This window comes from Pan paniscus, chromosome 13 (genome assembly GCF_029289425.2).
Source record: "Pan paniscus chromosome 13, NHGRI_mPanPan1-v2.0_pri, whole genome shotgun sequence".
NCBI lineage: Eukaryota > Metazoa > Chordata > Mammalia > Primates > Hominidae > Pan > Pan paniscus.
The window spans coordinates 26,006,174-26,027,501 of record NC_073262.2 but is presented as its reverse complement, the minus strand read 5'-3'; the positions used below and the strand labels follow the sequence as shown (position 1 = coordinate 26,027,501).

Below are 21,328 nucleotides of genomic sequence, written 5' to 3'. Positions count from 1 at the left end.
CAGTGGCAGGCTCCTGTCACTGTAGCACTTGGTCCCTCCATCCCTCCCAGCCTTCCTAGCTCCTTGCTCCTGGAAACCTCCCCCCATCAATCTCTGACATTTCAGAGGAAATACTGTTTGTCACCTCTTAAGGAATCTGGAGGATGGCCTGTGAGATATGGCATCAGTTACAGCCTCTCCTTAAAGAGTCAGTGGCCCCTGCAGAGGCCAGAACACGGGAACAAATATAAGGAAGGTATAGTTTTTAAAGATTTTTGACTTGAATTAAATAGGATTGGTTACTTCTTGCCCCTCTCGAGGGTGGACTGTGCACAGAAGAGACCTCTTCACCGGGTTTGCTGCTCTTTTTCGCACTGTGAGTTGGGGTTCTAACAGTCAGCTTTGGTCCATAACAAAACGGAAATCCTTTCTTTCCCCTCCTGTTAATGCCTCCTTTCTGTGCAGCGACTGTGCAACCAGCACCTTTTGTGGTCGAATCAGCCAGCAGAAGTGCCCCTCGTGTTCCTGGATTCTCTCTTCTGTGGTTCCATTTCTTTGAGTCCTGGGTTCTCGCCCTGAATGGCTCAATAGGGGGAAAGGCAGACAGCTTCTTCGTGCCAGAAACATTTTTTTTTTTTTGAAATAGTGTCTTGCTCTGTTGCCCAGGCTGGAGTGCAGTGGTGCGATCTTGACTCACTGCAATCTCTGCCTCCCAGGTTCAAGTGATTCTCCTGCCTCAGCCCCCCAAGTAGCTGGGATTACAGGCACACGCCACCACGCCCAGATAATTTTTGTATTTTTAGGAGAGTCGGGGTTTCACCATGTTGGCCAGTCTGATCTCAAACTCCTGACCTCAAGTGATCCACCCGCCTCGACCTCCCAAAGTGCTGGGATTACAGGCATGAGCCACTGCCCTCGGCCCAGGAACATCTGTAGTAAGTACTTTGCCATCTCTGTTCCTTCACATCTCTTCTTTCAAATGAGGATGCTGCTAGTTTTTCTTATGGGAGCCCAAGGAAAATTAGAATATTTTGTAGTGCTCGTGTATTCCTGCAAAGAGCATTTCACATTGGTTATGTTTTATAGCTTGGACCCTTTAAACCTTTTCCCTGCAACACACACAGGATGTATTATGTATTATATTCCTAGCTGTTTTAAATTCAAATGCCTAATCAAGAGAAGCTAAGTAAAATAATTCTTGGCCCCTGCTGAGTTTTAGTCCTGTGCCTCATTCTCTGCTTGCCTGCTTATTCCTCTAATTCCTAAATTCAACATTTATGCACAGGGAGTGGCTTCATGGAGCATTGGGTTGAGAGGGATTGTAAGGCTGCCCTTGAGCTGTACTTGGGCTCTGCAGGCAAGTGTGCTGTGGCTGAAGAGTGATGTCTGCTTGGGGTTCAAGAAAGATGGGGAGCCTTGGTCTAGGTATTTGCCAAGGCTGCTTTGATAGTCCTACCCTAGATTTCATTGTATTCCATACACCTAGTGCTATTTACTAAGTGTATGCTCCATAAATAATGCTCATATTGCCTTTAAAAACTTTGTCCTTCTGGAAGCACGATTATCTGTCATGTTAAATAAACAGGTCTGCCCACAAGAGCATGGCTACTGGCACTGAAGCTCATTCCAGCAGAATTTAAGTGTCATGATGCAAGGCACTCAGGTCTGTTTCCCGTGCCCTTCTCCCTCCTTGAAAGAACCTCAGCTAAACGCCTTTGCTTTATAGTTTTAGCTCCATGTGGCAGACATTGGAGACACCCTTTAACTGCTCCTTAGTGGATGCGAACACACACTTACTGCTGTTTTTAGCGGCCCTGATGAGAACCTGGAAGTATTTCCAAGGCCCGTCATGCAAGTGTGGCTCACTGTCTGAAGCAGTAGTATCTGTGGCTAGATGCAGTGATCGAATGCCATGTGTCCAGGTAGTGTTCCAAGTGTTTTACATATATTGTTATTTCGTCCTCACAAAATCTTATGAGAGAGCTGCTGCAGTATTATTATCATCCTCACCTGAGCTCAGAGAGCTTCAATAACTTGCCCAAGGTCACATAGCTACTAAATTGTGAAGGCTGGTTTTTAGCTTAGGCAGTCTGAATTTAACCTGTTTAACCAGTGAAGTGCCTTGAGCGCTTAACTAGAAGGCAGAGCCCTGTATGTTCTTGGGAAGTTTTTTTTTCCCCCTTTTTTCCCATCTATAAAATGAAGATTTGGGCAGGATGGTTTAGATTCCTCTGAGCCCTATCTTATTTGATTCTAAGTTACATGTTGAAGGTATCTTTGAGCCACTCTACTGCTACTCGCCATAAAATGTGATGAATAATGTATGTATGTGCTAGAGGTATACAGACTGAAGTGAAGACTTGAACCTTCTTAGCACACACCAGAATTATAGCTTGTCAAGGGCAAGAGATTTATTTTCCCAAACAATTAGAGGACACCAGTAATTATGTTTAATTACATGTTGAATGGTTTTCCTGTTGTGTCAACCCCATTGTCTTAATTGTGCTTAAGAGCAGCAGGCTATTATTTTGAGGTTTGTGAGGTTTAAAATTGCTGTGTCTCAGCATCGGGGGAGCACAAGCGTTAAGAGCACAGGCTCTGGCATCAGATTATCTTGGTGCAAATCCTGGATCTGCCACTTACAATAGATCCTTGGCAAGTTCCTTAACTTCTCTAATGGTTCCTCGTACTGGGAATAATAACGGCATCGATCTCACGAGTGTATTGTGAAGATTGAACAGCACATATATGAGGAGTGTCGTGCTGCGTTTGGCATGTAAACCTTTCAGATGTTGGCTATCGTATTATTTATTATTATGGATTAGGCGTTGATGGTGGGCAGTCTCTGACATGTTCCAGGATCCAACCCTGATGGATAGAGCCATCTGGGGTAGATCTGGGCTCCAGCTTGGATGGATTGCTGCTGTTTGGTACTAGTTTTGACATTTAGGGTGTTTGTTGTCTATCTTGTTTCTAGTTTATGTCTGTAATCTCATTTTCTAAAAGCATGTGGAATGGAGCTAAGAAATACGGCAACCATTGAAAAAGTTACAATTGTTAAGTCCTCTGAAGAGAGTCACAGAGGAAGGAGAACTAACTCTAGTATTTAGTAGGAAAATTATCTTTGTAGTTGATAATTTTAGGCAGTACACAGCAGACATGGGCTTAGATAACATTGAATCAGGTAGTGGAAAGTTATTTTCATTTTATTCCTCTTTCAGTCCTTCTGAATCTACCAAAGACAAAGCTTCAGTTTGATGCTAGTGTTTAATCTCTAATACTTTGGAATTTCCCTCTTAATAAAAGGAAAGAACAGGTCCTAGGCTTGGAGTCCTTGACATGCAATGTTTCTAGCTAGAGCTCATTAGTATTGCTTTGTTTTCATTGTATCTCTTTTTATTGCCTTCTGTTTATAGCATGTAATACTGATTTTTCACTTACAACAGTAATATAAAAGTTTCATTGAAAGTATATTTAAGGAAAAATAAGTTAATTAAAAAATATTAAATTAAAGGTACAGTGGATGGTACATGGTTATGACAAAAATTGTGATGGTGCCACCCAAATCCCTGAGTTAGGACACATTGGTTTAGAGAGGAAAAAAAGCACAAAAACTTAATGCTAGGGAAGGCCAGTATTTAAAAAGAGAAATTAAAGAAGTTGGAGAAATTAAAGAAGGGGAGAAATCATTGCAGAAGTGGGAGGGGCAGATGCTTGGAGAGGGTGATAAAGGGATGGCAGAGGAGAGGCATTGGTTTGCTAAGGGGACAGCTGTGGGTGCCTTTGCTGCTTCCCATTTAGCAAAAAGACTGGCATAATGAGAAGTGAGAGGAAGGATGCTGGGAGTGTGTGCTACTTATTTCCAAAAAGCTTAGTGTGTGGTGATAGCACAGTGAGTTGAGGTAGAAGCAAGGACGATGGCAGGTTTTTTGTTTTTAAGGATAGCACACATGTAGTCATGCTTTTAGCTAATGGAGGAAGCCTACGAGAAGGGAGAGATGGAGCCAGGGTCAAGGAGTGGGAGGATGGTAAATTAGTCCATTTTCACACTGCTGAAAAAGACATACCCGAGACTGGGTAATTTATAAAGAAAAAGAGGTTTAATGGACTCACAGTTCTGCATGGCTGGGGAGGCCTCGCAATCATGGTGGAAGGTGAAAGGCATGTCTTACACGATGGCAGGCCAAAAAAGAGAGCTTGTGCAGGGAAACTCCTCTCTGTAAACCCATCAGATCTTGTGAGACTTATTCACTGTCACGAGAACAGCACAGGAAAGACCCACCCCATGATTCAATTACCTCCCACAGGGTACCCCCCATGACATGTGGGAATTATTGGAGCTACAATTCAAGATGAGATTTGGGTGGGGACACAGCCAAACCATATCAGATGGGTTTACCTAGGAGGGAGGGGAGAGAGAGTGAGACTCCCTTGGGGCCAGAGGGAAAAAGGGGAGGCAGAGGAAAGGGAAGGGAAGCTGCGTCTTCTCTTGCCAGTAAATTCAGCAAGTACATTTTAGCCAATTCGTGATGTCTAAATAATTCAGCAGAAAAAGAGGGTGAGGTGCAAGTATGAGTGCCTGGAGGGAACCAGGCTGTGAAAGTGGAGACTGAGGAATCTCAGGAAATACTGACTCATTGATCATAAGGAAGTCCCATGGGAGGGAGATGCCACGGTTGGCATCTAAGTAACTGATGTGCTTTACCGGAGGAAAGGCTTGGAGCTCAGGGCCTGACAGTGCTAGAAAACTGAGCAGGAGGACACAGTAGCTCATGCCTGTAATCGCAGCTAAGGTGGGAGTATTGCTTGAGCCCAGGACTTTGAGACCAGCCTGGGCAACATAGTGAGAACCCCATCTCTAAAAATAAAATAAAATAAAAATAATTAAGTCAGGCATGCTGGTGCATGTCTGTAATCCCAGCACTTTGGGAGGCCGAGGTGGGAGGATCGCTTGAGCTCAGGGGTTCGAGACCAGCCTGGGCAATGTGGTGAAACCCTGTGTCTACAAAAAATACAAAAATTACCTGGGTGTGGTGGTGCATGCCTGTAGTCCCAGCTCCTCAGTGGGGCTGAGGTGAGAGGATTGCTTGAGCCCAGGGGGTTGAGGCTATAGTGAGCTGAGATCATACCACTGCACTCCAGCCTGGGCGACAGAGCAAGACCCTGCCTCAAAATAAATAGATAAATTAATTAATTAAATTAAAATTAAAAGAATTAGCTGGGTGTGGTGGCATGTGTTTTGTAGTCCTAGCTACTCAGGATGCTGAGGTGGAAGGATCACTTGAGTCCAGAAGTTTGAGACTACAGTGAACTATGATCATTCAACTGCACTCCATCCTGGGCAACAGAGCAAGAATCCTGTCTCTAAAAACAGAAAAGAAAGAAAAAGAAAAAACTGAGAAGGACAATGAAGGTGGCAGCTGCTTTTCAGACCCAATCCAAGGGATTGGTCCAATGCTACCTGTTTTGGTCCCTCTTTGCTGCTGTCCTGTGAAGCTTCTTTAATTAAGAAAACACTGTAGAGAGAGCAGTCCCCTGACAGTGGCTGACTGGCCATGTGGGGGGAAGTGACGTCACCTCCACCCGTGTCACAAGGTCCGCCTCCTTGAGGATATGGCCTGTGAAGGACAGCCTGCAGTTACTTCAACTCTCCATTGTGAAGCACGTGGGCTCCAGACGCAGTGGCATTAATGCACCCAGGTGTGGATTTATGGCCATGGAAAGGGCCCAGCACACTGCATGACCAGCTGCAAGCTTTGTGCATTAACCCAGGAGGCTGAAGTCTCTTCTGATCTTGCTCCCTGTAACCATATGTCCCTTAGATTTTATTCCTGGGTATATTGGATCATGGAGCTTGTGGGAGCAGAGCCATTTGCAGCAAATCTAATCTAGGAAGAAAAGGGAAGTCATTTTCAGCATATGGCTCCAAGCCTAGTGCTTCCTGACCTGAAATCCAGCCTGTGGGCATCAGGGGAAGAGTGGGAAGGAGGAGGTGAGGCGAGAGCATGTCTGAGTAGCTGACTGATGTGGAGCCAGCCTTTGTGGCCGAGGTGGCCCTGAAGGAAGGTGAGGGGCAGGGAGAAGAGAGTACCTACGTGTCCCTGACTCCTGCCTGACTCTGTGGCTCAGGGGCAGTCAAAGTGGTTAGCGACCCGGGACATACCCGGGACAGTCAACTGGGGCCGCCCAGCAGGCTGTCCAGAGTAAAAGCAATTCCCAGTCATTGGGGTCATCTGGAGATCTATGTTAGAGTCTCCAGACTGGGAGCCCCTGCTGTAGTCCTCTGGCTGTTCCTGTCTCAAATCTGTCCAGCCACTCGGTTGCTTTTGTCACTATTTATGTGAAAAGTTTTGGCTAGCCTGGATTTTCTTTTGTTTCAGCATTGCCCACAAACACCGATGTGGAATTAATCTGGAAAAGGCATCCTAATCTTTACCAGAGTTGAAAGTTGACCTTTTCAGGCAGCTCATATGATTACTTTTAGAAGCACTGTCAACATGCATTTTCCAAAGAAATGCATCAGAGACAGACTAGGTAGGTGAGTCCTGCCTCCCTCCCAGCAAGATCCCACAGTCTGCACATTCTTTATCTCTGTCTTCACCTGCCAGGCTGAGGGTGAAGGCCTTTTCTTCTACCATTAGGGATGATGGAGAACAGCTGTCTCCGTTTATTTAAAAAATATCCTGAATATGCTTTAATTAATCACTCTCAAAGATTTCTCTCCTCCAGACAAAATAAACCTAGGTTCATCCACTCTTGTTTGTTATTTCTAACCCTTTGGTCACCTTAAAGGGCCACCCTGACCTTAGCGTAGTAGGAGAGGGGTTATGGACATGGGCTCTTGTTCTATCCCATTCTTACTGGGTGGCCTTGTGCAAGTCATGTGGCCACTGCAGCCTCAGTTTCTCCAGTATTACCTACACCACGGGGTCATCCGAGGATTCAGTGAGACAGTTTCTCTAGCATGCTCCCCATCGTACCTGCTTTTAGCAGCCAGTAAATACTCTCTGTTACTCTCATTCCCCACTTTGCACTTAGAATCAGTCCTAACTGTTTAGTGAGGTACTGATTAGCACTGCTAATATTCTGAATGCTTGCTTAAAATAGAAAAGAGTTACTTTCTATGAGACTTTGCATTTTTTAAAGCTGATTCTTTTTTAAAAAAATTAGACATCACTCTTACAGAATAATAAGATGGAATGAATCCGTGATGTTATCTATATGATGAGGCCAGTATGGCACAAAAGCAGTGAAGTCCCTGAAAATACCAGCCAAATTTCACCTGAGCATATATTATAGAGCTTTAAAGTACCTAGAAGAGAAAAACCGCTTCTTTCCCAGCTTCTTTGCCTCCCAGGCACCACATCGCCACAGAGCAGCCAAAACAGAAACCAGATCAGGCCATTCATTTGCTTCAAGGTACGTTACACATGTATGTGCTACCGGGCTTTGCAGCACTGGGCTCTGCCTGGCTCTTCCCCCATCACCCCATTGTACCATTCTGCTCCTTGCTCTCTTCAAATACATCAGCCCACTTTCCAGCAGACCACGTGCTTCCCAGCTCAAGGTTTCACGCTTTTGGTCACCTCTGCCTGCAGTGCCGTGCCGCTGCTCTTCCCGCTGCTGGCAAGCCTCCAGGCTTCTGCTCTGAGGTCACATCCTGGGAACCATCCTCCTTGACCCGCATATCACAACACTCAGAGGAGTCATCTTTGTTTTGATTGGTTGTTTATTGCTTGTCTCTCTCCACTCCCTCAGAATGAAAGCTTCGTAAAGACAAGGAAACTTGTGGCTCATCCCTGCTGGGTTCCCAGTGTTTTTGAACAGTACTTGGCACATGGAGGATTCTCAGTCAATATCTGTTGAATAAAGCAGTAAGACGAGAAACCCTAAATCTGTAAAACTGTAAGAAAGATGTTTAGTTGTGTGGGGCAGAGGGCTGATTATGCCAGTGTTCATGAGGATGTGGTAATTAATGCTGAGCAGAGTCTGAAAGAGAGCTCTCAGCACTATGGCTATAAGAAGGAAAATAACGTTTCTCTGCTCACAAGAGATGGGAATCACCTCAGTTGCAGAAATTTTAGATTTTGGTGGTTCTAGGTGAATTGGATATCTGTGATCGAGAGTCTTTAATGGTGGGAAATCATGAGCTCTGAAATCAGACCCTCCTGCCTCTCCTACTTATAGCTGTGCGACTATTATGTGTTGTCTCTGAACTCTGATTTCTCCATCTGTAAAATGAATATTATAATGCTAACCTTGGAGCACTGCTGTGGAGATTCACGGTAGTCTCTGCCTGGCACTTGGACCTGTTCAATAAGTGGCAGCTTTAATTTTGGAGTAAAATTTTAAAAATTCTATTAATTCAAAATGTGACATGAAAAATCCAATTTAATTAAACAGCTATTAATGTAAGCACTTTTAATACTTATCATAAATGCTGCAGGGAATCCAAAGATGGGTAAGATAGAAAACATGTCCTTAAATAACTAAAAATCTATAAAAGGGTAAGATAAGTTATAATGTTAATAACATATGTGCAATTTGTAATTTGCAATTTGTAAAGTAATTTTATATGCCTTTTATTATTTGTTCTCACAACTACCATGTGAAGCCAATGTAATACGTGCTTTGTGACCCTGTGCAAGCCATGGACATCTCTGAACCTGACCTTGTCACTTGTAAAATGAAGAGTGGCAATTACATTAAAGAATAGTTGTCAGCAATCTATGTTATGCCCCAGGTAAAACATAGGGTCTAGCATACAAGAGTCAGTCAAATATATTAGCCCTCTCTCACCCCAGTCTCTAACTCTGGATCCTGCATTTTTTCCATGACATGGTGCTTCCAGAGGAATGGGTAGTGTTTTGACAGATAACATGGTCAAATCATTGAGATGGCATTCTAGTTAGAGGGAATCGTCAGAGCAGTGAGGTCCAGTAGAGAAGGACATTCCTGTGGGGATTGGTAGGTCTGCTGTTGCACTAGGGGGATCATATACCATAGAGCATCCTAGCAAGCTCTTTTAGTTGCTGGGCCAGAGGCAGATGGATTTGGCAAAGGATGTGGAGCACATTGGAGAAAAGACAGACAAGTGGATCACTTAGAAGGCCCTTGTATAAGTCTAGGCAAAAAGTAGTAAGAATAGTTGAGACACAAAATGAGATAGATCAAAGAAATGAATGACCACTCTGTGGCAACTGATTGCATGATGGTGGTGAGGGACAACTGTGGGAGAGATAGCTCTGAGCTTTTTATCCTGGATGACTGGGGATAGTGAAAGAAAGAGGTGGAGGAGAAGGAGGCAGAGAAGACAGGCAGTAAGCTCTCTTTTCAACATATATTGTTTAGGGTACTTGGGGACATCTAATTGGAGGTTTTAATTAGATAGTTAACAATGTGGGTTTGGGACTCAGAGTTCAGGATGGACTTTGTTCGTCTTCTGCCTACAGCATGTGGCTAAAACTACAGGAATGTTTGTGCCTTTCCATGTGAGAGAGTATGGAAACGGAAGGTGCAAAAGAGAAGAGAAGAGGCCCAGTGAGAGATCTGGAGACATTCTTAAATTTGGAATTGGCAGGAAGGAGAAAAAGAAAAATTGGCAGTGACAGAGGAAAAGAAGGGGTCAAAGAGGAAGGAAGCTGAGCCAGAGAACGCAGCATCCAGGGGGGCTGCTGAGCAGAGTTTCCACAAGGCCGGGCTGGTGCACAATTCTACCCTTGTGAATATTGAGGATATTGCAGACCATCAAAGTGTCTTAGAATTGAAGATTAAGAGGCCATGAAGCCCTTTAAGAAGGCAGATGAATGAGAGCAAAAATTAGGTGGCAGGATGTGATGGGAGGGGTAAGGAAGTAGAGGCATGAGAAGACCAACCTTCTAAATAGTTTGATAGAGAAAGGGGTTAGAGCTGGGGCAGTAGTTTGAGGGAGGACAAAGAAAAAACTTAAGAGAATAAGAAAACATAAGCATGCTTTACATTGAAAGAAAGGAGCCTGTGAAGAGGTAGATATTGGAAGGAAATCTTGGATGAACCCAGGGCTCCCGTCTTAAGGGAGAGGGTGCCAGTAAGTGGCCCTTCAGTACCTGAGCCTTGGTGTATATTAAACAATTATTACCCTAGATTGCTGGGCAAAAGCTGCTTTGGATAGTAGGTTTAAACTATTATCTGCTGGCCCATCCTAGGCTAGTTGTGAAGGAAATGACATTTGCCTCTGGTGCCATCTCCCTCATCACACTGATTTTTCCTGCTTGGCTTGGGAAACCTTTCCCTTCCTCCTGCCCCTCCCTCTTTTCTCCCCATCCCAACTTCACTGCTTAGAAATGAACAATTGGTTTATCTTGGTTCTATTAACTAACGAATCTGATAAGCTAATTGCTGCTCCTGGCAGAAGATTAGAGGGCTATTTTTGATAAATTAGCCTTCTGGAATCATAGTCTTCTTTTAAAAGTTATTGAATCCATTAGTGGTTCAAATGGTGGAACTTCAAGTCAGGAAGCAGGGGCAGGGGCTGGCAGAAGGAAGTGTTGGGAGAGTTTGTTCTTCAAATTCCACATGTGTGTGGCCACCCAGCTCTTCCAATACCTAAGCGTTGAAAAATATGGTACCCCGTCCTCCAACTAAAATTAGAAATCTTTTAAAAGATGCAATGCTTGTGTGTCAACTACACTCAAAATCACTTTTTAAAGATTTTTGGCTTATAAAATTGTGGCTGAATTCAGCAACAAAAAGTTTTTAAAGAAAAAATTCTATGTGTGTATATATGTTGGAGTCAGGGTCTTGCTCTGTGGCCCAGGCCTTAGTGCAGTGGCATGATCGTAGTTCACTGAAGCCTCAAATTATTGGGCTCACATGATCCTGTCACCACAGCCTCCTGACTAGCTAGGACTAACAGGTGTGCACCACCACAACTGGCTAATTTTTAAAAAATGTTTTATAGAGATGGGGTCTTTCTGTGTTGCCTAGGCTGGTCTCAAACTCCTGGCCTCAAGTGATCTTCCCACTACGGGCTCCCAAAGTACTGGGATTACAGGTATGAGCTGTTGCACCTGGCCTGTATATATATTTTAGTGCTTCAAGTACTTCATCTGCCAGTTGGGCAACCCACCATTGCTACTGTGGGTCAAATGTCCCTTCTCCTGCATGACAACTGAGATGATGTACCCCGGGATGCATGAGCCTTGTGTAGCCCAAGTTCCAGATGGTCCATCTAGATGTAGTTGACTATTAAAGACCTATTTGGAGTTTGCATCCAGCAGCTCTCATTTATAGTGCTAGTGCACTATGTTTGAATGGGAGTGGCATGTTAAATACCCATTGTGATACAGACATCCTGAACTTAATGACTATTGCTAGTTTTGGTTAATGTAATTATACTCATTTGTGGAACATTTTCCTTGTAATTTATGGGAGTTATTTTATCCATAATATGTAGAAGCAAGCCATTGCACTCTAGGTTATATGGCATCATGTTCTAAACCCAAATGTGTGGAATTCTTAGAAAATCTATAGTTGAGGGAACAGTTACAAGATGCAATATGGTGTTACGGGTAGAAGGCTTGGCTGGGAACCAGAAATTCTGGATCCCAGTCTCAGCTCAAAGTTTTGCCTTCCACATGGCCATGGGAAGTTATTCTCCATTCCCAGAAAGTGAAGTTGATATTCTTGTCTGACCCCCAAAATCATAAGGAACAAATGGAACTGAGGGGCCTTAACTTATTATAAAAGTAAAATTGCTGCTCAATACTTGGGATAATTATAATTATGTAAGCTGTTTCTGAAGAGTGAAAAAAAGTTAACAAATGTTAATTCTATTGGCAGTAAATATTTGCAGTGTTTTTCAGAAGCCTCTCTATGCACCATACTTAGCCAAGTGAAGGTCTGGGAAAAGCTTTTGTTTTTGATTTTTTAACTAAACGGAAGAGAACTTTACATGTGTCACCACGTGTTCCCATGTTGGCAGCGCCATCATGAGACTCAGCGTAACTGGGAGAGGTTTGTCGAGCGGCAGTTTGACCGGATGGTACTGCACTGTGCCAGGAAGCCCCACCAGGGCGGTGTACCCCAGAGAGAAGGCTCAGTGCTATCCTTGTTATCTTCCATTTGGCACAAGATATCCTCCATTCTACCTTCTGTGAAATGGCTTTTTCACCTCCCATCCAGTGAAGAAGGTTTGATTTTTTTTTTTTTCTTCAGACTTGACTTGGCAGAAAACTTGATCTGCTGAAATAACCATGGCAGCAATTTCTGCTCCTTCCTCTGAGTGCAGAGAACACGGAGCTCTCTCCTGTTTACAGCTTACCTTCTCTCATGCTATAGGTCAAGGCAGAAGCCATTCTGATGGGAAAATCACAGCATTCCTTACCGCTCATTATTGTGATAGCTTGTTAGAGCCAGAACTATTCAACCTTTGACTTTACAGAGAGGAAGAGGCTTAGAAAATATAGGTAAATTGATCAAGGTCTCAAAGCAGGTGAGGGGCTAGTTTCTGGACTAGAACCAGTTGCCTGACTTTTCCTCCTACCCCCTGTAGGTAAGGGTACACAGCAATCAAAGGCGAAAGAGCTTGGGGATGGGAGAGAAAGGAGTTCATTGTATTTTGATCTGAAATGAAAATCACATACACATAAGAACCTTATTTTTGAGGCACAGGTTCCATTATTCTCTTTAACAGAAGTAACACTTCTGTCTTCTTTATGCCTGTTAGCCAGGCAATGATTCTGAATTTCTTCATTATCACTCGGGCAGTTTGCCTTCTCAGAATGTTCTTTTGTAGCTGTCTGTGATCTTGACAGTGCCTGTGTGTCCACACAGTGGGAATTTTGGCAGAAAGGAAAGAATTCTAGCCTGGTTTCCCGCAGGAAGGCTTACAAGATTCATTCTTGTGTGTTGCCTTTGTTCATTCTCAATACGTGAAGTGGTTGGCATTGCCTTGGCAACTCCATTAGAAGCCAGTGGCTGCTTTGTGGACATTTGTTTCATTGCAGATTCTCCTGGGAGCAGCCTTGGCTTTGGCCGGAACTGGCACCAGCTGCTTTCCTTGGGGCACGGAGCCAGTGTGGGGAGGGGGAGGGCAATGTCCAGGGGCAGCTCTGGCTTAGCACTTATACTTCCAGTTACAGCATCATCCCATGTAGACTGGGCAGGCAGTGGAGTGGAGAGGAGAATGGGGAGCTGGAGTAGAGGCTTCTGCTGACTGGAGACATCAGCATGGCCTTCGGGTCTCCCTGTGAGGCTGCCATTGCAAATGAGTAGACCCTGGAGAGGGTATAATGGTGATGGAAAAGAGCTGGTGGTCACTGCCAGGTATGGGATGTTTTGCCCCAATGTGCAAAGTGGGGTTTTTCCTGCCTTGGCAATTTGCAGGCCAGCTTCAGATAAATGGGAATGTAGGTAATGGGGTAAAGAGGTAAAGGGGTGTAGAAAGACATAGTGACTTCAGGACTGCTAAAATCTTGGTGGGGAGTAAGAATGGTGGGAAATACGTGAAGTTTCTGACACACTGGAGAAATACAGTGTGCGTCTCCTGTATCGTACACCATTTGAGAGTGGCACCCTCCTCTAGCATCCCTGGGGCCCATCCGGCAGGTATTAGTCATCATTATGATCAACAGACATCTATTGAGCACCTGCCCTGCACCATTAAGGTGCTCTGCTAGGCCAGGGCCTTCAAGAGCCTTTGATGCTTCTAGAATTGTGTCAGTTAGAAACTGATAATTCCCTGGGTGGATGTGGCCCCGTGGGACCATTGCTTGGCAAGTGACCAGCAAGCATCCTTTTATGAAGGAAAAGGTGTACCCCCTTTCCAGGATAGTGTCCCAAAGCCCCAGCTTGTTGAATTTTAGCAAGGATTTCAATTTCCACTCAATTTGTTGGCTGAGCACCAACCAAATGTGATGGCTTCATATTTGACAGTGAAACCACCAGTCCAGATCTTTTAGGACCTACTGAATGAAAGAACTTTGGGAGCAAAATGTCTTGAATTTTGCCTTACTTTGGGCTCCCCCAGAAGCAGACCCTGAGGCAAGGATGGAAGTGCAGGTTTCTTTGGGAGATGATCCTAGGAAACACTGATGAAGAGTGAAGCGAGGCAGGGAAGTGAAGGACCCATATAGAGTGCGCCATCACGTGAGTTCCCACTAGGGGTAATGGGAGCCTCATCCCACTGGGGAGGTCTGGGTGCCAGTTTGGAATACATGCCTCAGGGTCACCCCTGCACTACCACCCCTGGGCATGGGAGCTAAAGTATTGACCCCCCAACTCTTAATAGCCATTGACTAAGAACTGCTGGGGTTGGTACCTACAACATCCCTTTGGCCTGTTGCGGGTGACCAAGAGGGCTCCAGCAGCCAGAAAAGCCTTCAGGCAGAGAGATGCAGGAGCTGACCATGGGAAGTTAGACTAGCCAGGCAGAGAGATGCAGGAGCTGACTGTGGGAGGTTAGACTAGCTTACATGGAAGTGGTGGAGAGTGAGAGGATAGTCAGGCCCCTGACAGCATCTGCTGCAGGTCTGCCATTTGTATTTTCACAGAAGTTTCCAGAGTCTCCAAAGCTGTAACAGTAAAGCTGGCGAGTGTACAAGTGCCTGTACCAGACATGGCTCCTCGCCTTTCGTGAATAGACTTTATGAATGAACATTGAAATTTTGTTTATTTTTAAAGAGTGCGGAGGATGGCCTTGAAACAGGGTAAATTTTTCTGGGGCTCTTGGAAATTAAATGGCCCCTGTGCTCTGTGGAGCTGAGCTCAGGAGTCACAGGCCTGGGGACCTGGAGGGGCCCAAGATGTGATTCAGCACTTAGGTGTCATGAGGATAATAGGATGTCAAGTTCCTGAGCTGGTACATTGTGAATGATCGTCACTTTTTCATTTCACTTCATTTAGGGGATAACTGCTTGGTAAGTTTAGTGTAATGCAAATGCCTGATGTAGGTTGGTCACCAACTTTTTTTTTTTTTAAAAAACAGAATGACACTGACCACATCTTGAGCAAAACTCTTTGTTCATTGGACTAATTAATTTTGTATTTGAAAATAATTTGGAATTGATTGGGAGGAAAGCAGGGGGAAAAAAGGACCAGAAATTCAGGCTTATTGTTTCCTTGATGTTTGGAGAGAGCAAGTGATTTTAAAGTGGAACTTCTACAGCACTGGATAGGGAGGCAGGAGGTCTGGATGCGAGGCACACATCTGCTGCCTACCTAGCTGGCTGCACGCATGCCATCTACCCTCTCCTGATCTTTCTTTATTTATAAAACATGCTGATGGGTTGAAATGACCTGGAAGGACCTTTTGGCTCTGAAAAATTATACAATTTTAAAAATAACTTCAACTTTCCATAGCAAGCCTTGCATCTGTCTTTCCCTAGCCTCTGATTGGCCTTTGCCCATTTTTAATTCCTTCTGTTGAAAGGAATGCTCGCCATTGCATGCCCTCTGCTTTTTAAAATTTTTTATTTTTTTCCCCAATCTTGCCTTCTTCCCATATCTTCAGTTTTTCTTTCCTCAACGGTTTCATGTCAGCACTACCTTCATGGTTAACACTTTCTTGACTGCCACAGGCTACAGTAGGGATCTCTGTCTTTTGTTACCTCATAATCACTTTGCTTCAGTCTTTCATATTAGTCTTAGCATGTGTTATTGCGGATGTCTCCTGCTTTTCTGGCAAATCATAAGCTTTTTAGGAAAACAGTACTCTGTAAAGGAAGAACCCTTGAAGTAAGGGCCTGGCAGTTATTTCCCCTAAGTAATAGAGCAGATAATATGGCTTGGCCTTAGTTTTCCAGTTTGTAAAATGGGGATAATAATACCTAGCTCATAGAGTTCTTATGAGAATTAAATGGGCTAGAGTATAAAAGGGCATGGGTCATCGTGGTTGGTGATGGTGTTGGTGACAGTGTTAAGGTGACAGCACAGGCTGAAAGAACTTGTCATTTCTGTACGTTCAGGAATGAAATCATATAAGTGCCTGGAACACAGAGTTACTTATTGTTCTCCATAGTCAGTTCCTCTTCTGAATACAGTACTCCTCAGTGTCAGAAGGTAATTCCACAGAGTGAGTTTAAATCTCTCTGTGAAAATTTTAGCCTTTGTTTGTTTCTTTCTTGATAAAGAGAGCAGAAAAATCATTCAAATCATTGGCAGCCTTATGCTACAATTCGTCGTCAGTCTTAGAGCTTGTTATTGGATTACTTCTTAATGATCTCTTCTTGGGGATAATTAATTTCATTTTCCTTAACATCCCTCCTGGTGCCCATCTTCAAAACGTTTATGTGAATCTTTTGCTTTCTATTGTCTCCCAGAGTAATATTCCTTCCAGGCTGGGAAACAGTTATTGGGTAATGGGTCAAATGTATTAATAGGCAGGCCATATGGTTCCCAGACACCTTGCATTCAACATTTGATAGAGTTCTGGTGGTATGATTTTTTAAAAATTTAACTATAAAAGTGTAAGAACCATCTGCTGTTATTTTTTGTATGTGATCCTGGTAAATTATTAATTTTAGTTATACTGCTCCTATGTAATTAGCACTGTTCCACATGCAGGCTTCAAGGCAAAGCTTGTATACTTTATTTTCAGTAGTAATGTGTGTGGAATGTGTGTGTCTCATCCAGATTCCCTTCATAAATTGAAGCAGGTTTGCCTACATGGGGTTAGGACTTGGGATTTATATGGCTTCTGTTTTAGCTGGTAAAATGCTATAATTGTAGTGGTTAATTAGATTGATTGATAATTAGTCACATACTAACTACTATGGAGCAAACTAATTCGGGTAATGTAATAGAGAGTGATACCTGGGTGGGGTTGGGGCTCCTAGGATCATGAAAACTTTCAGGGAAGGAGAAATTTGAATTGAGTTCTAAAGAGTAGTGATAAGGAGACAGGTAAATGAATATCTGCAGTGAGATAATTCTAAGGGAAAGGAAGAGTTAAGAGCAAAGGCTGTGAACTAGGGAATAAGCATCATACAGAGAAAAGTCCGTGGGGCCACACTGTAGTGAGATGGAGGATGATGCAGGCAGCTGAGGGCAAAGAGGGTCTAATCTAAGAATAATAGGAGCCTTTGGAAGGAATTAGGCAAGGAATTGGTATCTGATTTACAGTTTTAGGAAGCTCATTTTAGCTGCTAAGTGGAAATTTGATAGTTAGGAGCGAGAATTAAGGAAGGGAGACCAGTCAGGAGGTGATAGCTGTTGTGTAGAAGAGACTAATGGAGAAATGATGGACTAAGTTTGCATGGTATAGATGGTGAGAAGTGATAGGGTTTGGGATATAGTTTGGATATGGAATCTATGGGACATATTGAGTGGTTCTTAGTTTTCAGTCTGAGTGACTAGGTGATTGGTGGTATAGTTCTTACTCAGATACGGAGGGCTTGATGGCTCTTTTTTGGTCAGTTAAATTTGAGATGGCTCATGGACACCTAAATGGAAATGTCTAGAGGACATGTGAATCTGGATGTTAGAAGAGAGATGAAGGCTGAAATATTCATTTAAATTACATGTAACTCAAGAGTGTAGACAGAAAGGAGGCACAGGTCTGGGTCTTGAATACACCACCATTTAGAAGTTTGAAAGAAACGCCAGCAAAGGACATTGATGGAGGTAGCCAGAGAGGTTGGAGAGAGCCATGTGCTGCATAGACACCTGGAAGGGACTCGTGTCTCCAGAAGGAGTGACTGGTGACCTCATCATTAGGTTTCAAGTGTTAGTACCCAGAACCTGCATTAAATGTCATTTGAAAAGTGTATTCTGTAGCTGTAAACTCAGTGATGACTAGAGCAAGTTGGGCCCAGTGCATGCCTGGAGAAACTTTTAGCCATGGTGGAATAAAAAATGGACAATCTTGCCTCCTTGGGGGCTACTGGGGAAGGGTCTTTGTTCAAGTCTCAATCAGGATTTGTGAGATTTTCATACCATTACTAAAGCAGCAAAGAGTAATTAGTGATTTTTTAAAATGGCAATTATATATACAGCTGGTACAGCTATGCCCCAAGTCAGTTCTTTGAAAATATTCAATAACTAAATTCTGATCAATCTCTTCTGAGACTTTAAGGTTGACCTAAAATAAAAGCCTATAACTAACTCAGTGCAAGACAGGACACATAAAAATATTTACATTTTTAACTACATAACGTGTTAATCCTGACAAGATAGGTCTCATAACAAATCACTTTCTAAATTTTATCTTTTCTTAGTATCAATCATAATGACTTGAAGGCAACTTCTGTTTGGGAGTTAACTTTAGGTTATGAAGAATCGCTGTATTGTCTGTTTGTCATTTGATAAATTATGTTATTTAAATGAGGAATAGAGATTTCTTGCTCTCTACTTCTCTTAAAGTGAAGGCATAATGCATTCTAATAAACATTTTAAACAGAAGGGCAAAACTGAGGAGTCCCTTTTTTTTGTACCATGTGCTATAATTTAACAGGTCATTTTGTCTGCTGTATTAAGTGTATTTTCTCTAAAACCCAAAGCAGGATCAAGCTGTAAACAAGACGCTTTACTTTGGTGATTCTCATTGTTTGTATAAATAGGGGATTTGTTTTAAATTAAGCAAAGCTACATTTTTGTTCCAGAAAGTTCAATTGATAACAAATACCCAGACAAACTCTGCAAATATTTACTCTTACCTTTTACCTTACTGACATTTAGTTGAATTTTACAAATAGATAAAGCTTAATAAGCATGTAGTAGGCTGATAGTTGGCAATAGACTGTGGTGAGGAATAGTCTATTGGTTATTCAACCAAATCCTTGATTCACTAACTGAAGGAAACTTACTGCAAACAAAACATCAGAAAATGTTCTATTTCTATAATTTTAGCAGAATGACTCTGGTTCTGCTGCTTTGCATCAAAACAAAATTTTATAGTAACTGAAAATTCCCTATTTCTCTAAGACCAAATGGAAGTAGCTCCTTTACCTGGCTGGTGCTATCCAGTTTTCAAAGAGTAAAGCTTAAGGGCTAGGATTTTATCTCCAGTTCAGCTCTACCCAAGTAATAAATAAGTAGAACATTAAGCCATTCTGACAGCTGTGTACTTACTTTGTGTGAAGGTTATAGGATGTAACAAGCCTTGCTCTTGGATCCCTCATGAGCAATTATCTTTTCGAGGAGTCCCACTGTCCTTGGGTGGTTCCTGGTGTCCAGAGCCACACATAGGAGGGGCACAGCAGGAGAAAAGGAGGCTCTTGGCTCTGCTCTCTCCTCCCTCTCATCTTCTGCCCTCCCCTCTGCTATGTGGGGAACATGAAGATGAAGGGCCTCCTGAGTGAGTCCGGCTGTGGAAGAGGGTGAGCATGATTGCCCCCTGCCTGGGCGGTGGTGGTAGAGAAGAGGTGCCCTCAGGATGGGTTCTCCTAGGGAAAGGGCTGTGTCTGTCCCACCCACCACTTCCCCAGCACTCAGCACTGTGCCTGGCACCTAAATGCCCAGTAACTCCTTATTAAGCGTAGAGTGATTGGGCGTCAGGGCCCATATAATGCACGGTGGAGTTTCTTCCCTTACCTCTACTAGTTATTTCCTTGAAACACACACATTTGAGCATCAAACCAAATCCCAAGACCACACACCTGGGGAAATCTCTTGATTTACTCTACAGAAGGGCTCTCTTTGTCTTGGAAGCCTCAACCCAGTTAAAACATCACTTGTGCATGAGAAAGAAAACACAGGAATTCTTTTGGACACAAAGCAATAATATCTTTCTAATAAGAGCAGCTACTTAAATCTGTTTGTCCCATCTTCCCATTGGCTAACATTTAAGCACATCACCTTGGCTAACTGTGCCCTGCATGAATTGGCTCCTGATTTTCTTGCCCTCCAGTTCCTTGAACAAACCAGGCCCTTTGCTGTCTGCTGGGCTTCTGCCTAGGATGCGCTTCTACAGCTCTTCAGGAGCCTCCATCTTCCCGATCCTGTAAAGATACACTTAAGTGGTCCTTCCTCACCAGGCTTTCCTTGCCCTCTCTAGCATTCCCTCTGTCCCACTGTTTTAAACCTAGGCATTTTGCGTTTTCCTATGTGTTTGCTTTCTTGCTTATTAGCTATCTGCTCAACTTAATTGAATGATTCACAAGAGCAAGACTGTTTTGTGATTTTTTTTTCAGCATCTAGCCCAGTGCCAGGCTCTGTGTAAGTGCTCAGTAAATATTTGTTTGAATGAATGAATGAGTCTCAACCTACCCTTCATTTAAAAAGTGGTTCAATTTAAATTTTTTTAAAATCTCAGATTCTGAACATACAGTGCACATATACACAATGCATGTGTGGTTTATGCTGTAAAAATTCCCTGCTCTTAGTAATGAACTGCCTTAAAGAACAGGGTTGGTGACTTAGTGCCTATGGCCTAGCTACTAATGTTTGCGATTTTTTATTCCTAAACATCTAATGTGTTTTTTCCACCTTTTTCTTTCCTTTGTCTTTCTTTTTTAGCAAGGGAAGCCATATGTCTTCGACAGAGTGCTACCTCCCAACACGACCCAAGAGCAAGTTTACAATGCATGTGCGAAGCAAATTGTCAAAGGTAAGTGCTATTTCTTTATTTCCTCCTGGGCCATTCAGAGTAATTGAAAGCATTAAGTGATATTTGCAGCCTAGGAATCAATGTGCCTTGACTGTAAGCAGAGGCCTGCTAATTGGAAACACTGAATTCTATAGCCTCGGTTCTAGCCCTGATTTGCTATGATGTCAGGCAAATTATTTAATCTCTCTATTCTCCCTTTTCAAGGACATGTCTTTATTTCTTTTGCCACCTTTTTTATTTTGTCACCCAAAAGCTTAAAAGCAAGGTAAGCTGTGTTCACACTATTTCTGTAATAATTTTAAAACACTGGCTGCAGGTATGGAACCTCCTTTTTCCTTTGAAGGAGAAAATATATATTCCTGATGCTCCAGTTGTACCTCTTTGGTTGATTTATTCTGTGTGTCTGTCTCCCTTTTACTAATATCTCTCAGCAAGAAGCCTTAAATATGGAAAATTTTTGCCATTTAGAAATTTTCTACAGTGTCATAAAATCACATTACCGTGTTGGTTATTGAGCTGGTCTTGCCATTCAGCATTCCTTAATTATGCTTTCTCCTAACCCATTTTCAACCATCCCACCCAGATCCTGACATTTGTTCCTCCAAACAGGTAGCCTCAAGCCTACATTTACATCTTAGAGATCAGTCCTTTTCTCTAGGACTGGCGTTGGCCCTGGAGGATTCATGTCAAAATAGCAGCAGGGAGATGAAGCAATTTGCACATTGCTCTACCTTGTCCTTTCAAATCAGGGGCAGGTTGAAGCTTGCATTGGCAGGCTTGCCATCTGGACAGAGCTGGGGGGCATCTCCTGCTACTTTGCTTTTC

General features: G+C 43.2%; 1 protein-coding gene across 1 annotated transcript in view; it reads left to right on the top strand.

The window, feature by feature from the left end:
* Window positions 1-21,328, top strand: part of KIF5C (kinesin family member 5C) — a 152,065-nt gene that overhangs the window by 26,397 nt on the left and 104,340 nt on the right. Inside the window, exon 2 of the mRNA XM_003816687.7 lies at window positions 20,413-20,503. Within this exon, the coding sequence (XP_003816735.1) occupies window positions 20,413-20,503 (91 nt within the window). The remainder of the gene's footprint in view (window positions 1-20,412; window positions 20,504-21,328) is intronic.